General features: G+C 51.2%; 1 protein-coding gene across 2 annotated transcripts in view; it reads left to right on the top strand.

The window, feature by feature from the left end:
• The window catches only part of LOC138663211 (oocyte zinc finger protein XlCOF7.1-like), a 73,744-nt gene that overhangs the window by 26,771 nt on the left and 32,302 nt on the right, over positions 1-14,671 (top strand). The window contains exons 1-5 of one of the 2 annotated variants that reach the window (XM_069749371.1): positions 1,643-1,847; positions 3,114-3,263; positions 3,393-3,569; positions 12,852-12,975; positions 13,055-13,152. In XM_069749371.1, the coding sequence (XP_069605472.1) occupies positions 3,186-3,263; positions 3,393-3,569; positions 12,852-12,975; positions 13,055-13,152 (477 nt within the window). In that variant the 5' untranslated portion in view covers positions 1,643-1,847; positions 3,114-3,185. Of the gene's footprint in view, positions 1-1,642; positions 1,848-3,113; positions 3,264-3,392; positions 3,570-12,851; positions 12,976-13,054; positions 13,153-14,671 lie in introns of those variants that run through there. The other variant, XM_069749372.1, reaches the window with a different exon arrangement.

Genomic DNA, 14,671 nt, shown 5'->3' with positions numbered 1-14,671 from the left:
TGGTACAGAATCATGGGACAGGATGGATATGATGGGGCAGGATCATGGGACAGATGGGGCAGGATCATGGGACAGATGGTCTGAACATGGTACGGCGGTATTTGTTCCTTGTATGTGATATTATTCGGTCACTGTGGTGGTAATATGTGATCTGGACATGATGTGGCAGTATTTGTTCCTTGTATGTGATATTATTCGATCACTGTGGTGGTAACATGGCGTATGGTCATGGTGCGTTGGTATTTGCCCCTTGTATGTGATATTATTGGTCATTTTAAAAATTGAAAAATAAATAAAAATATACCAAAATTGTGTTGGATATTATAAAAAATGATTAATAGGTTAGAGTAGAGTAGAACACGACTAAAAGAGTCTACCTTGTTGTGGTGGAGGCTTAAAAAAATCTTTTGGCCAAAACAAAAGGTGCTAGCTATATGTGTGTGATCTGGTGCTGGGAACTGTTAGGCCGGGGTCACACTTGCAAGTCCTGGCACTGCCGCCGGCACTCTGGACTGGAGTTTGCGGCTCCATGTATTTCTATGCAGCAGCACGCTCCAATCCCAAGTGCCGGCGGCAGTGCCAGGACTTGATGAGGGAGACTCGCGTGAGTTTTCCACATTGAACTCGCAAGTGTGACCCCGGCCTTAATGTGTGATGATTGAGAAGTGGAGTTTTTCCAAGAGAGAGCGGTGGGGCTGTGAACAGTTCGAGGGGTGGAGCCTGGACGGAGTCTCAGGGGGGCCCTGAAAATTTTCCCAGTATGGGGCCCCAAAATTCCTAGTGGCAGCCTCGACGGCATGTGAGGACAAGCAGATGGAGGAGCTCCGGCAGAGCGTCCAGCTATTTATCCAGGACCTGAAGATCATCCTCAAAATCACCATACATCTCCTGGATAACTTGCTAGACTCTGACTGACTGTCAGTGGGAAAACATTCTCTATAAAACCTCATCTAACCCCTCCCAAACTGGGGGCTAATCACTCACGGCTCCGCTGTGTACATGTAATACACACACGGCTCTGCTCCGTACACCTCATACACACATGGCTCCGCTCCGTACACCTCATACACACGCGGCTCTGCTCTGTACACCTCGTACACACACGGCTCTGCTCTGTACACCTCGTACACACACGGCTCTGCTCCGTACACCTCGTACACACACGGCTCTGCTCCGTACACCTCATACACACACGGCTCCGCTCCGTACACCTCGTACACACGGCTCTGCTCCGTACACCTCGTACACACACGGCTCTGCTCCGTACACACACGGCTCCGCTCCGTACACCTCGTACACACACGGCTCCGCTCCGTACACGCACGGCTCTGCTCTGTACACCTCGTACACGCACGGCTCCGCTTCGTACATCTTGTACACACATGGCTCCGCTCCGTACATCTTGTACACACATGGCTCCGCTCCGTACATGTAATACACACATGGCTCCGCTCCGTACACCTCGTACACACACGGCTCTGCTACATCCACACTGTAAACCCCTCCTGACCTCACACAGAAACTTCCCCTCATCCAGCACCATGACAACCAGCACAGCAGAGTCCTGCATACACTGAGGCCCCTGATCATGTGACCCCTGACTCCTCCCCTCCTGTGACCTCATCACAGGTCCTGTGTGCACAGAGCAGCCGTAGAAATCTCAGGCCTCGTGGTCTCCCCCAACTTCTGCTCTTTCTCCTTCTTTTCTTGCAGGGGCCGCAGTGGATTTCATCCTGGATCCATAGATCCGAATAGAAGTCTGATCCATAGATCCTTCAGTCTGAGGGTAATTGATGGTGATATTTGTCCAACGGCCACGTTACCGAGTAAATCCAGGACTGTAGCAGGTAAAGACCCCAATATCCACAGGTGTCCCTTCTAATTGGGGGAAACTATCACCTCTAATAATCCTCGGACAGTTCTGACAAACACAGTAAAGTGCCCCTTTATGGAGGAGACAGAAAGTCTGTTTAGTCTCTTTAGCTCCATAGTATCAGCTCTAATCCAATGGGGAGAGAGCGATTTACCCTGAAGAGTCACAGATTGTGGGGTTGTTATAAAATGTTATATTTAGGGGGTTTGTGTTGTCTCCTTATAAGAATCACAATGGTTTTGTTCCTTTTCCGCTGATAGATACAAACGACCCAACTATGAAAGACGGGAACTAAGGAAACATGTATTACTCTCATAGTACGGGGCTCCACACAGTGTAATGTTTTTTCATGTAATATATAGAAGCCTATGGGAAAATGCCCCCAAAAAACATCATATCCAGAGAAAAAAAAACCTGTACATGGAGACATTGGCCTCATATATCTCCTGTCTTGTTGTTCTTACAAAAAATCTTTTCTAAAAGCCTCAAACTTCTGTGTGTGAATCAGAGCTGAGATCTAACGTGATAGAAGATTACAGTGCGGGGAAGACGGGAAACCTTCATATAGAGGCCGGTGGTGATGGAGTCAGTGACCGACTCTGGACAAATCTGTTTCTAGAGCCGTAGTAGAAGATGGAGATGTCGTCCTCATCATGAAGTAGTTATTTCTCCTGTCACGTGTAATGAATATCTCCTGCAGTATTGCTAATGCCGATTCCAGTGTCGGTAAATGAGACGAGAATTAGCGTTATGGAAGATGAGTCTATGAGGAACGTATTCAGCTGCCGAGTCCGAGGAAGAAACTGCTTGTTGTCTGTGGCCTAAAATATATAGGTTTTATTAGTAGATGTCAGGGAAGAAGGCGGTATGTTGTACTATAATAAAAAAATACCATTGCTGCTTGGGTCCCCACCAGTCTCTGTATTTCCTGCTCAGTCCTAACGAACTTGTGATTCCTCCAGCCAATCAGTTGCTTAAGCAGTGAGTAACATCGCCAGTGATTGGGAGCATGGAGGAGATGTCTCAGGTTGGCTTCACATTTGTGGTCGGGAGGGCTGCGGATAGCAGTGTACTTCCTCCCTTCTTCCTCCTTGAAGCTCCGCCTACTCTGCATGTGTCCTGCATACCTATCTTTAACATTGGGTAAGCAGGGACGTGCGTTGTATGCGACGATTTGACGTGTGCGGCTACCGGACTGAAGCACAGGATTTTTATGATGTTCCATCATCTTCTCATTCAGGTCTCTACAATATCGGATCCTCTCAGTGAAGATCTTCTATAGAAGAGAATTTTCCTGGTTTACCAATCAAAGATGGATATGGCCAGAGACAAGATGGCGGAGAGGATATTACACCTGACCCTAAAGATCCTCTTCCGGCTTACTGGAGAGGTGAGAGATTCTGATGACGTCACATTACATCATTCTTATCTATGGGAATAACAGATGGACAGAGCTGGAGAGGTGAGGACTCTGGAAATGTCTGTAGTGAGATTTATTAATGTGTCTCTCCATAACCAGGATTACACAGTAGTGAAGAAGACCTCTAGTGAGCGCTGTCAGGACCCTGTGTCTGAGGGATGCAGAAGACCCCTGAGCCCAATCACAAGGCCTCCACCTCACCTGATACATGAGGACATCAATGACCAGAAGATCCTAGAACTCACCTACAAGATGATTGAGCTGCTGACTGGAGAGGTGACACTGCTGGGAATGCTGGGACATTATACAGTAACACTATGAAGGGACCGGGGGATGACGGTATCATTGTATGTGTCCGGTTCCTATAAGGCAGTGATTTTCAACCAGTGTTCCGCGGCACACTAGTGTGCCGCGACACATGGTCGGGTGTGCCGCGGGGAAAGTTCCCCAAACTATGGTGTCCCCTTTGTTTTGTTCCCTGGCAATGCGCAGCGATGCGCAGTCACGGAATAACACATGCGCGAGCTTTGAACGCTCGCGGGACTTAATGACGTCACCGAGGCCGGCGCGTCATCCTGAGAGGGGAGAGACTCTCGCATTTGCCCGCCGCCAAGGTAATGCCCGCCAATAATGCTGTGTATAATCATTAAGTCAGCAACAGCTCATTAACAGTTAATCAGCTGTTGCTGACTATATGAGCTTTTGCCTGAGTATATGAACTGTTGGCAGAATACTCAGCATATGAGCTGGTACTTTTAGTACCTGGCAGAGGTCCTTTAAGTGTGGCAGATAATGTAATACTCTTCTATTTTAGTGTGTGGCGGCGCACACTATCTCAGTAGTGATGGAGAAGTATTTGAGAATGGAAAAGGTAAATGCCGAACAGGACCCTGGACACAATTCTAACCCAGATGAAGGCCCTAGTATGAGAGGTTGACAAAAGAAAAAAGACAAGACTGTGAACTCAAGGCAATACAGTGAAAGCTATCTTTCATTTGGATTTACTTTCACTGGGGATGCGACAGCACCAACACCACTGTGCTTGGTGGGTGGTGAGAAGCTATCCAATAGCGCCATGGTGCCAAGCAAGCTTAAACGCCATCTCCAAACGAAACACCCTTCCGTTCAAAACAAGCCGATGGAGTATTTTGTACGCTTACGTACAAACAATGAGAAAGGGGCAACTTTTTTGAGAAAAAGCACAAAGGTAAATGAGAGAGCCCTCAAAGCTAGCTACCTTGTTGCTGAACTCATAGCTAAATCAAAAAAGTCACACACTGTGGCAGAAACATTAATACTGCAAGCTTGTAAAGCTATTGTAAATGAGATGCTTGGCCCTGACGCAGCCAAAGAGATAGCTAAAGTGCCTCTCTCTGATAACACAATTGCCAGACGGATTGATGACATGTCTGCGGACATTGAAACAGTTGTTTTGGAAAAGGTGCGCATCAGTAAGAAATTTGCCTGGCAACTTGATGAGTCGACGGATATCAGTGGACATTGTCAGCTGTTGGCCAATGTGCATTTTGTGGATGGAGAAGCCATTAGAGAAAACTTCCTATTTTGCAAGGCACTGCCAGAAAAATCAACAGGAGAGGTAATATTCCAGGTCACATCGGAATATCTTGATAAAAGTGGGCTTACATGGGAAAACTGCACAGGTGTCTGCACTGATGGAGCCGCAGCCATGGTCGGGTGCATCAAAGGCTTTGTAAGTAGGGTTAAAGAAAGAAACCCAGATGTTCTTGTTACCCACTGTTTCTTGCACCGTGAGGCCCTCGTTGCAAAGACCTTACCAGCAGATCTAGCTCCCGTGTTGGATGATGTTGTGAGCATAGTGAACTTTGTGATGTCATTTATTTGCGTCTTTGTGTACAGAAATGGGAGCGGAACATAAAATCTTATTGCTCCACACGGAGGTCAGGGGGCTGTCACGCGGCAAAGTGCTGGCCCGTGTGTATGAGTTGCGAGAGGAACTTAAAATATTTCTGACAAACGAGAGGTCCGATTATTCAAAGCTGCTTGCAAGTGATGAGTGGTGTGCAAAGCTGGCATACCTGGCTGATATATTTCAATATCTGAATGAACTAAACACACGGATGCAAGGCCGAAATGAAAACCTGCTTACAAGCACTGATAAAATGAACAGATTCCGTTTAAAGTTGCAGCTCTGGCAGCAACATGTGCAGGGTGGCAACCTTCAGATGTTCCCACTCACCGAGAAACTGCATGATGACAACACTGCTGCAATGTGCGAGGTGATTGGCAGACATTTGAAAACTCTTGAGGAGAAGTTATCGTTTTATTTCTCTTCAACCTTCACAGAATGCCTTGACTGGGTTAGGGACCCATACAGCTCATTATCCGTTGCTGGAAAGGACATGACTTTAAAGGAGCAAGAGGAACTCATTGAACTGAAGCAAGATCGCGGTTTAAAGCTGAAGTTTGCTGATCTTCCTTTGGACAGTTTTTGGTTATCTGCTGCCAAGGAGTTCCCCATTCTGGCCAACAAAGCTATTTTGACATTGCTCCCATTTTCGACCACATATCTATGTGAGCTGGGCTTCTCAAGCTTGACTGCGATAAAAACTAAAAACAGGGAGAGACTGAGAACTGTTGAGGAAGCGCTTCGTGTGTGTCTTTCCACCATTCCTGCTAGGATATCCCTTTTGTGTTTATCGAAACAGGCCCATGTTTCACACTGAGTGAGTATAAATACATTTAGAATCTATATTATTAACTATATGTAGAATACGTACTGTTTTAGTGTCATTTTGTGCCATTTTGGTTGGTGGTGTGCCCCGGGATTTTTTAAGTATATAAAGTGTGCCGCGGCTCAAAAAAGGTTGAAAATCACTGCTATAAGGTAATAAATATAACTTGGTACTAAACTTAAGGATGCTTGAACAGAAGGATTTATTTTTCAGTATGCACAAAACGTTTCGGTTCATATAGAACCTTCTTCAATTACGTATTTAATTGTGCGTCCGGTGGTACGCCTGCTCGCAACATGGACTTCTAATAGCATATTTTCTTTATCGCCTCTCATTGGGGGACACAGGAACCATGGGTGTATGCTGCTGCCACTAGGAGGCTGACACTATGCAAATAAAAAAATTAGCTCCTCCTCTGCAGTGTACACCCCACCGACTGGCATTAAACTCTTCAGTTTTAGCTTAGTGTCAGTAGGAGGTGGACACGGGTCTTTCATTAGACCCTTATCTACCTCAATGTGCGTCGTTTCTTTTCAGGTTTTCTTCCAGAGGGATACAGGGTGAGCAGTCACACCTGTAGTCCCACAATACGGACTATGAGTACGGCGTGTACTGCCACCCCGTATCCTCATAGATCCCTCTCCAGGACCAAGATCCTAGCACAGAAGCGTGCTCAGAAGTCCGGTCCTGGCTCCGTCCCCCACCCACTCGCCTACCAGAGCCTGTCGGTCGGAGGAGACGAGGACGTCCATCACAGCTCCGTGGACGTCTCATTCCCCTCAGGTTAGTAACGGCGTGGGATGTTTAGGTGAGTATTTCCCCTCCATTCCCCCGGGATCTTTTCTCCAGATGTCCCCCGGTCCTCCCTCATGGCGTTTATTTTAGAGGGATCCCAGGGACAGCCACAAGGGCTGTAACTCATTTTCCTCCTAAGCTCTCCTTCATTGGCGGCCGCACAGCCACAATGTCTCCCTTATAGAGTCTCAGCCTAGCAGGCTGCCGCGCCGCTCCCCCCTGCGGTCTCACTTCTCGGCGGCCACAATGTGTCCTGTGTCTGCACGGCGTCCTGTGTCTGCACGGCGTCCTTGGCAGGATGCCGTGCCACTTACTTTCTGCGGCGCTCCGACGCCGCCACTCTCCAGCGGCGCTCCGGCGCCGCTATTCTCAGGCGGCGCTCCGGCACCGCGATTCTCTGGCGACGCTCCGGCGCCGCGATTCTCCGGCGCCGTGATTTTCCGGCGGCGCCGGCCTCTAATTTAGGTCCCGGCTTCTGCCGGGGCCTACCTCTGGCGCCGCGACCCCGCCAGTTCCGTTCGGACAGCCTTGGCAGACTGCCGCTCTTCTCAGACTCTGCGGCGCACTGCTCCGGCGCCGCGGTTCCCTTCTCCGGCGGCGCCGGTCTCTAATTTAGGTCCCGGCTTAGGCCGGGGCCTACTTCCGGTTTCTCGGCTCCTCACTTCCGGTTCTGCGGGCGGGCTTCTTTCCCGCCCGACATACTGCGCCCTGCCCACCGGCGCCTCTGCGTCTGGCTCCACCCCCTTCCTCGTGGGTCCCTCGGCCGGTGTGCACCGCTTCTCACAGCAGCAGCACTCGCATCTTCTGTGGCTCAGCATCGCAGAATCAGCACCTCAGGGAAGCTCTCCGCCGAGGACAAGTGGGACATCTTCCAGGACCGGGTCCGTGAGTAGCTGCACTGCAGACTGACACCCCCCTCTGCCCACTGTCCCCTAACCCACTGGCATCTTCAGGGTCCCTAAAAATGTCTACCTCTAAAGGGGGCCTTAGTCACGTACTTTGCATGTTCGTCCTGTAACAGCAAACTTCCCTCAGGTCAGTCCTCCCCGCTGTGTCAGTCCTGCAGCAACCCGATTGTTCCCACCACCCAGGATCCCCCGGCTGTTCCGCCCGAGAGTGATCCCCCCATCCCAGGCTGGGCCGCTTCTCTGTCACAATCGGTGGCCGATTTAACACGGGTGTCTCAAACCCTGGTGTCCGCGCTGGATCGGTTACCCCTGCAGACCCCTGCAGTGGCCAGCGGGTCGCAGGAACCGCCGCCCGAGCCCTCCTTGATTAGCCACAAAAGGTCCAGACAGGAACGTCGGTCTGAGTCCTCTTCGCGTTCCATCTCGCCGCACGGCCCTCCCCCGCGGTTGGTGTCGCACCGTTCCTCCTCCCCTGAGTCAGGCGAGGCTTTATCTGATGCGCCCTCAGAGGAGATGTCGGAGTTGGATCCTAGCCAAATCGCCACCATGAGTGAGTCGGTCCAGAACCTCATTCGGGCTATAAACCAAACCTGTGGCATTAAGGATCCCTCTACGGAACCCGCAGATCAGGCGGTTTCGTTTAGACGGGCCAAACCACCTTCAAGATTTTTTGCCCCTCATCCTGAATTCGAGGAAATCCTGACCAGAGAGAGAGAGAATCCGACCAGACGTTTTCAGAGGGGAAAACGCCTGGGGGTGTTATATCCTTTTTCACCAGATCTTACCGCCAATTGGACGGTCTCTCCCTCGGTGGATCCACCTGTGTCCAGGCTGTCCACCAACACGGTGCTCCCACTGTCCGGCGGAGCGTCTCTGAAGGATTCTAACGACAGAGTTATAGAATCCTTCGCAAAATCTGCCTTCGAAGCGGCTTCAGCAGCGCTATGCCCGGCCTTTGCTTCCACTTGGGCCTCAAAATCCATCTCAAAATGGGCCAAGGATCTGCGGCGAGGTATCCTGGACGGGGCTCCTCCCGCGCAATTAGCGGAACTTGCCAACCAGATTTCCCACGCTGGTGAATACCTGGTTTCCGCCTCCCTGGATGTCGCGTCTTGTGCGGCTCAGGCTTCCAGCAATGCCGTTGCCATCCGCCGGACCGTTTGGCTCAAGGCCTGGCAGGCGGACTTGTCCTCCAAAAAGTCCCTCACTAGTCTGCCCTTCCAGGGCTCTCGTCTCTTTGGTTCCCAGCTGGACCAGATCATTAAGGACGCCACTGGGGGCACAAGTTCCCTTCTCCCCCAGGCTAAACCTCGTCGCCCTCCTCCTAGACGGCAGTTTCGCTCGTTCCGGCCTTTTCGTCGCTTCGCTGCGTCAAACTCCTTTTCCCAGCAGCAACAGAGGCCACAGGCACGTCAAGAGAAGAAGGCGGTGTCCTTCAGGCCCACTCCGTCCTGGCGTCCTCGCTATTCCCAGGGTAGATCGTCCAGGCCCAGGACTGGAAGATCCACTTCCGCATGACTCTCGGCAAGACTCCAGCCCAACTCCCAGGTTGGGGGGCCGTCTTCTCCGTTTCAGGGACGTCTGGATTTCCGCAGTAGAGGATGCATGGGTCAGGGAAGTTGTGTCTTCGGGATACAAAATAGAGTTCGCCTCCCGACCCAGAGATCGTTTCTTCCAATCTCGTCCTCCAAAAGATCCCGCTTTGGTTCCGGGCTTCTTCGCAGCCATCGCTTCTCTGCTCAAATCCGGGGTAATCGTTCCCGTCCCAGAAAAGGAACGGTACACGGGTTTCTACTCGAACCTCTTTGTGGTACCGAAAAAAGACGGCAAGGTTCGTCCCATTCTGGACCTCAAATTGTTGAACAGGAGGGTTCGCCTGAGACACTTCAGGATGGAATCCCTTCGTTCAGTAATTGCTTCCATGGAGGCTCAGGAATTTCTATGCTCTATAGATATCCAGGACGCCTACCTACATGTTCCAATATTTCCCGGACATCACCGTTTCCTGCGCTTCGCAGTGCAACAAGATCATTTTCAGTTCGTCGCCCTGCCGTTCGGTCTCGCAACCGCGCCAAGGGTGTTCACGAAAATCATGGCGGCGCTGATGGCCATTTTGAGAGTCAGAGGCTTGGTTCTGTTTCCATACCTCGACGACATCCTCATCAAGGCTCCGTCCTTTGCTCAGGCCCACGAAAGCTTGTCCATTGTTCTCGACACCTTATCCCGTTTCGGATGGCTGGTCAACCGGAAGAAGTCCTGCCTTATTCCTTCTCAGCGCATCATCTTTCTGGGCATGCTCTTCGACACTCGTCAGTCCAGAGTCTTCCTTCCCAAGGACAAGAGATCCACCCTTTGTCGGGACATTCTCTTGCTCCAGGGTCCTCGGCCTCCCTCCCTCCGATCGGCCATGAAGGTTCTGGGGAGGATGGTAGCTACCTTGGAAGCGATTCCCTTCGCCCAATTCCATTCTCGACCCCTTCAGCAAGCCATTCTGTCTCAGTGGGACAGGTCGGTCTTCTCCCTGGATCGGCCGATCAGACTCTCCTTTCGGGTCAAGCGGTCTCTCAACTGGTGGCTGACGTCTCCTCTCATCTCCCAGGGCAGGTCCTTCCTTCCGGTTCACTGGCAGGTGGTGACAACGGATGCCAGCCTGATCGGCTGGGGTGCGGTTTTTCGCCACCTGACGGTTCAGGGCCGTTGGTCGCTGCAGGAGTCCGCGCTGCCGATCAACGTCCTCGAAATTCGGGCCATCTTTCTGTCCCTCCGCCATTGGGAAAGGATTCTCAGGGGCCTTCCAGTCCGGATCCAGACGGACAATGCCACGGCTGTGGCATATGTCAACCATCAGGGGGGGACTCGGAGCTCCTTGGCCCTTGCCGAGGTGTCCAAGATCCTCCTTTGGGCAGAGGCAACGGTTCCGGTGATATCCGCGGTGCATATCCCCGGCGTAGAAAACTGGGCCGCCGACTTCCTCAGCCGCGAGGGTCTCGCGGCAGGGGAATGGTCCCTGCATCCGGAGGTCTTCCATCAGATTTGTCTTCGATGGGGAACTCCGGATGTGGATCTCACGGCGTCTCGGATCAACAGGAAGGTTCCACAATTCGTCTCCAGGTCACGCGATCCTCTCGCAGTGGGCGTCGATGCTCTGGCCATTCCTTGGTCACAGTTCGAGATGCCCTATCTGTTCCCACCCCTTCCATTACTTCCCAAACTGTTGAAGAAGATCAAAGCGGAAGGGGTGCCGGTCATCCTGATCGCCCCGGATTGGCCCAGGAGAGCTTGGTTCGCGGAGCTCGTCAACCTTCTCGCGGACGCTCCCTGGTGCCTTCCAGACAGGCCCGATCTGCTGTCCCAGGGTCCGATCTGCCACCCGAATTCTCGGTCGCTCAGTTTAACGGCGTGGCTGTTGAGACCGCGGTTCTAAGAGCGTCCGGCCTTTCGGACCGGGTCATTCACACCATGATTCAGGCTCGGAAGCCTTCGTCTTCCAGGATCTACTACCGCACCTGGAAGGCCTACTTCCGTTGGTGCGAGTCCAACCGCGTGCCGCCTATGGTTTTTTCCCTGCCTTCTCTTTTGGCCTTCCTTCAGGCAGGACTGGATTCGGGCCTGGCTCTTAGTTCCCTGAAGGGTCAGGTCTCTGCGCTTTCCATCCTCTTTCAGAAGACCTTGGCCTCTCGGCCACAGATTAAGACCTTCTTTCAGGGGGTAGCCCACGCCGTCCCGCCGTACAGGGCCCCTGTGGAGGCATGGGACCTAAACCTGGTACTGGACGTTTTGAAGGTTTCTCCCTTTGAACCTCTTAGGGAGATTCCTCTATCAGTTTTATCTTGGAAGGTGGCCTTTCTTGTGGCCATCACGTCCATTCGCCGCGTTTCCGAGCTGGCGGCACTGTCTTGCCGCCCTCCGTTTTTGGTCATTCACCAGGACAAGGTGGTCTTCCGACCTCCACCTTCTTTTCTTCCTAAGGTGGTTTCCACCTTCCACCTCAACGAGGACATCGTTCTACCTTCCTTTTGTCCAGCTCCGACTCATCCTCTGGAGCGATCGTTGAACAAGCTGGACCTAGTCAGGGCAGTGAGGATTTATCTGGATAGAACATCCTCTTTCCGGAAGACGGATTCATTTTTCGTCATTCCTGATGGCACGCGCAGAGGCCAGCCGGCTTCTAAAGCGACTATTGCTCGCTGGATCAGAACGGCAATTTTGGAGGCTTACCGGGTCAAGAACAGAGTGCCCCCTCCTGGGATTAAGGCTCACTCTACCCGGGCAGTCGGCGCCTCCTGGGCGGTGCACCACAGGGCTTCCGCCCTACAGCTTTGCAAAGCGGCAACTTGGTCTTCCATCCACACGTTCGCCAAATTTTACAAGGTCCATACCTACGCATCGGCGGACGCCAGCCTAGGCAGAAGGATCCTGCAGGCGGCAGTGGTGAGTCCTCTGACCTGATGGAAGTCTGTTTTCCCGCCCTTGGGACTGCTTTGGGACGTCCCATGGTTCCTGTGTCCCCCAATGAGAGGCGATAAAGAAAACAGGATTTTTGGTTGCTTACCGTAAAATCTGTTTCTTGAAGCCTCCATTGGGGGACACAGCACCCTCCCAATGTTTTTGTTATATGTTCTCTGACTGTTCTCACGTTTACAGTTCTCAAGTTTGTGGTTATGGTTTTTCAACCTTGTTCTTTCTCCTACTGCTTTCTCACTAACTGAAGAGTTTAATGCCAGTCGGTGGGGTGTACACTGCAGAGGAGGAGCTAATTTTTTTATTTGCATAGTGTCAGCCTCCTTGTGGCAGCAGCATACACCCATGGTTCCTGTGTCCCCCAATGGAGGCTTCAAGAAACAGATTTTACGGTAAGCAACCAAAAATCCTGTTTTACCGCATACCACGGTTCCCATATTTTCCTCATAGATTCCTCTTGCCAGTTTCATCCGAGAACTATGCATTATATGCACAATTAAATACGTAACTGAAGAAGGTTCTATATGAACCGAAACGTTTTGTGTATACTGAAAAATAAATCCTTCTGTTCAAGCATCCTTAAGTTGAGTGCCAAGTTATATTTATAATGTGTATGGCTTGGGAGCCTAACTTTAGCACCACTTCGTAGCTGTGTTCACGGTGTTTTTTCACATATATAGGTTCCTATAAGGTGTCAGGATGTCGCTGTCTATTTCTCCATGGAGGAGTGGGAGTATTTAGCAGGAAACAAAGATGTGTACAAGGACGTCATGATGGAGGTTCCCCAGCCCCTCACATCACCAGGTAATAGGACTAAATACACACAGCCTATAATTATCTGTATGTAAAGAATGAATTCAGTCCCTGTATGTGTTTCCTCCAGATCTATCCAGTAAGATGACAACACCAGAGAGATGTCCCCGTCCTCTTCTTCCACAGGACTGTAAACAAGAAGATCCCATTGTTCCTCAGGATCATCAGGTAGATGGAGAGAAGGTGTCATGAGATCTCCCCTATGATGTGTAGACGGCTGTGAAGATCTTGTGCTCAGTCTTGTTTTATCCACCAGTATTATATGGGTTTTTTTTGTTATCGCCACGACAGCACCCACTGAGCGAGGGGATCCGCCCCCAGGATCAGGAAACCTACAGATAAAAAGGGGTGGTCCCCCTCGCCTCCTATGTTGGTTTCCTGTTCCTGCGGGAACCTGCAGGGGAAAGGTTACCTGGGCCTGTGCCTGTGCGGTGTTGGGGGATCGGCAGGGGCTGTGGCACCAGAAGCAGTGTCGGGAGAGCCCTGCCTGTCCAACTCCCCCCTCGTCTGATGGTGGATGATGTGAGGCCAGAATCCGGAAGAGGCTGTCCTGGCTCACGCAGTGCAGTAGGACCAGACTGGCACTCATCTTGTGGAGCTGGATGCGTGAATCGGCCGACCTGCTCCTCCATCAGGCAGTGCTTCCAGGTTTCGGCCCACGCATGCGTCCTGCCCATTCAGCATTCCTGAACCGAAATTGCTTGGGTTCACTTCCGGGGGCCAGGGGAGGCTTGTTCCGGAGATGGACGGGCTGAAAGTATAAGATCCGGGGGCCTCCAGCTGCCGATGTGTCCCAAAGATGTCCTCTCCAGGAGAATCTAAGGTGCACCCACAAGTGGTGGAAGTGCAGCCGAACAGCAATACCAAGAGCAGCAGTGGGCGCTCCCGAGATGGTGACTCCACTGACAAGAGGGTACGGAGTAAGAGAGCTGAACCTTCTAGAACTCGTGCTGTGCCTCCGCTTCCAGAACCGGTACCACATCACAGCTTCACTGGGTGAGTGTTACATGACTCTGCCTACTAAGCTGATTCACCTTCTTTCTGTGTACCTCCCCTTCAGGCTAAGAAATCTAAAAAAGCCAAGCACAAAGAATGTGCATTGTGCTCACAACCCCTTCCTGACATCTGTCTTAAAAGACTGTGTCAGAGTTGTATCAGCCAGACTTTAGAGGAGGAGTCCTCGGTTAGTTCCGCTGATATACGATTAATGATAAGAGAGGAACTTCACTCCTTAGGAAACATGAGTCCAAAGCAAGGGGTGTTACGCCTGTCTCCAGTTCTGCTTCCGGTACCGACCAGGCAGGATCCTCTGGTGCTTCTGATTATTATTATTATTTATTGTTATAGCGCCATTTATTCCATGGCGCTTTACATGTGAGGATTTATCATCATCTCGTGAAGAAGGGCCATCTTGTTTTCCGATAGAGAGTATGGATAACCTGGTGAAATCAGTTAGAAATACCATGGGGCTTTCAGAGGCGACAGAGGCTAGATCTACGCAGGAAATTATGTTTGCAGTTCTTTCGTAGAAAAACAGACGTGCTTTCCCCATTATTGGAGAAGGATTTGGTCTGGAAGGAATGGAGCAAGCGGGGGCAGCGCGAGGGTTCCTCTCTTCATTTTCCAGGAGGAGGTATCCCTTTGTCCCTTTGAGGATGATAACCTGACAGCTTGGTCCAAGATTCTC

The sequence above is a fragment of the Ranitomeya imitator genome, chromosome 2, assembly GCF_032444005.1.
Source record: "Ranitomeya imitator isolate aRanImi1 chromosome 2, aRanImi1.pri, whole genome shotgun sequence".
Lineage (NCBI taxonomy): Eukaryota > Metazoa > Chordata > Amphibia > Anura > Dendrobatidae > Ranitomeya > Ranitomeya imitator.
Note: the sequence above shows the minus strand (reverse complement) of the source record. Positions and strands in the feature narration are given on the sequence as shown.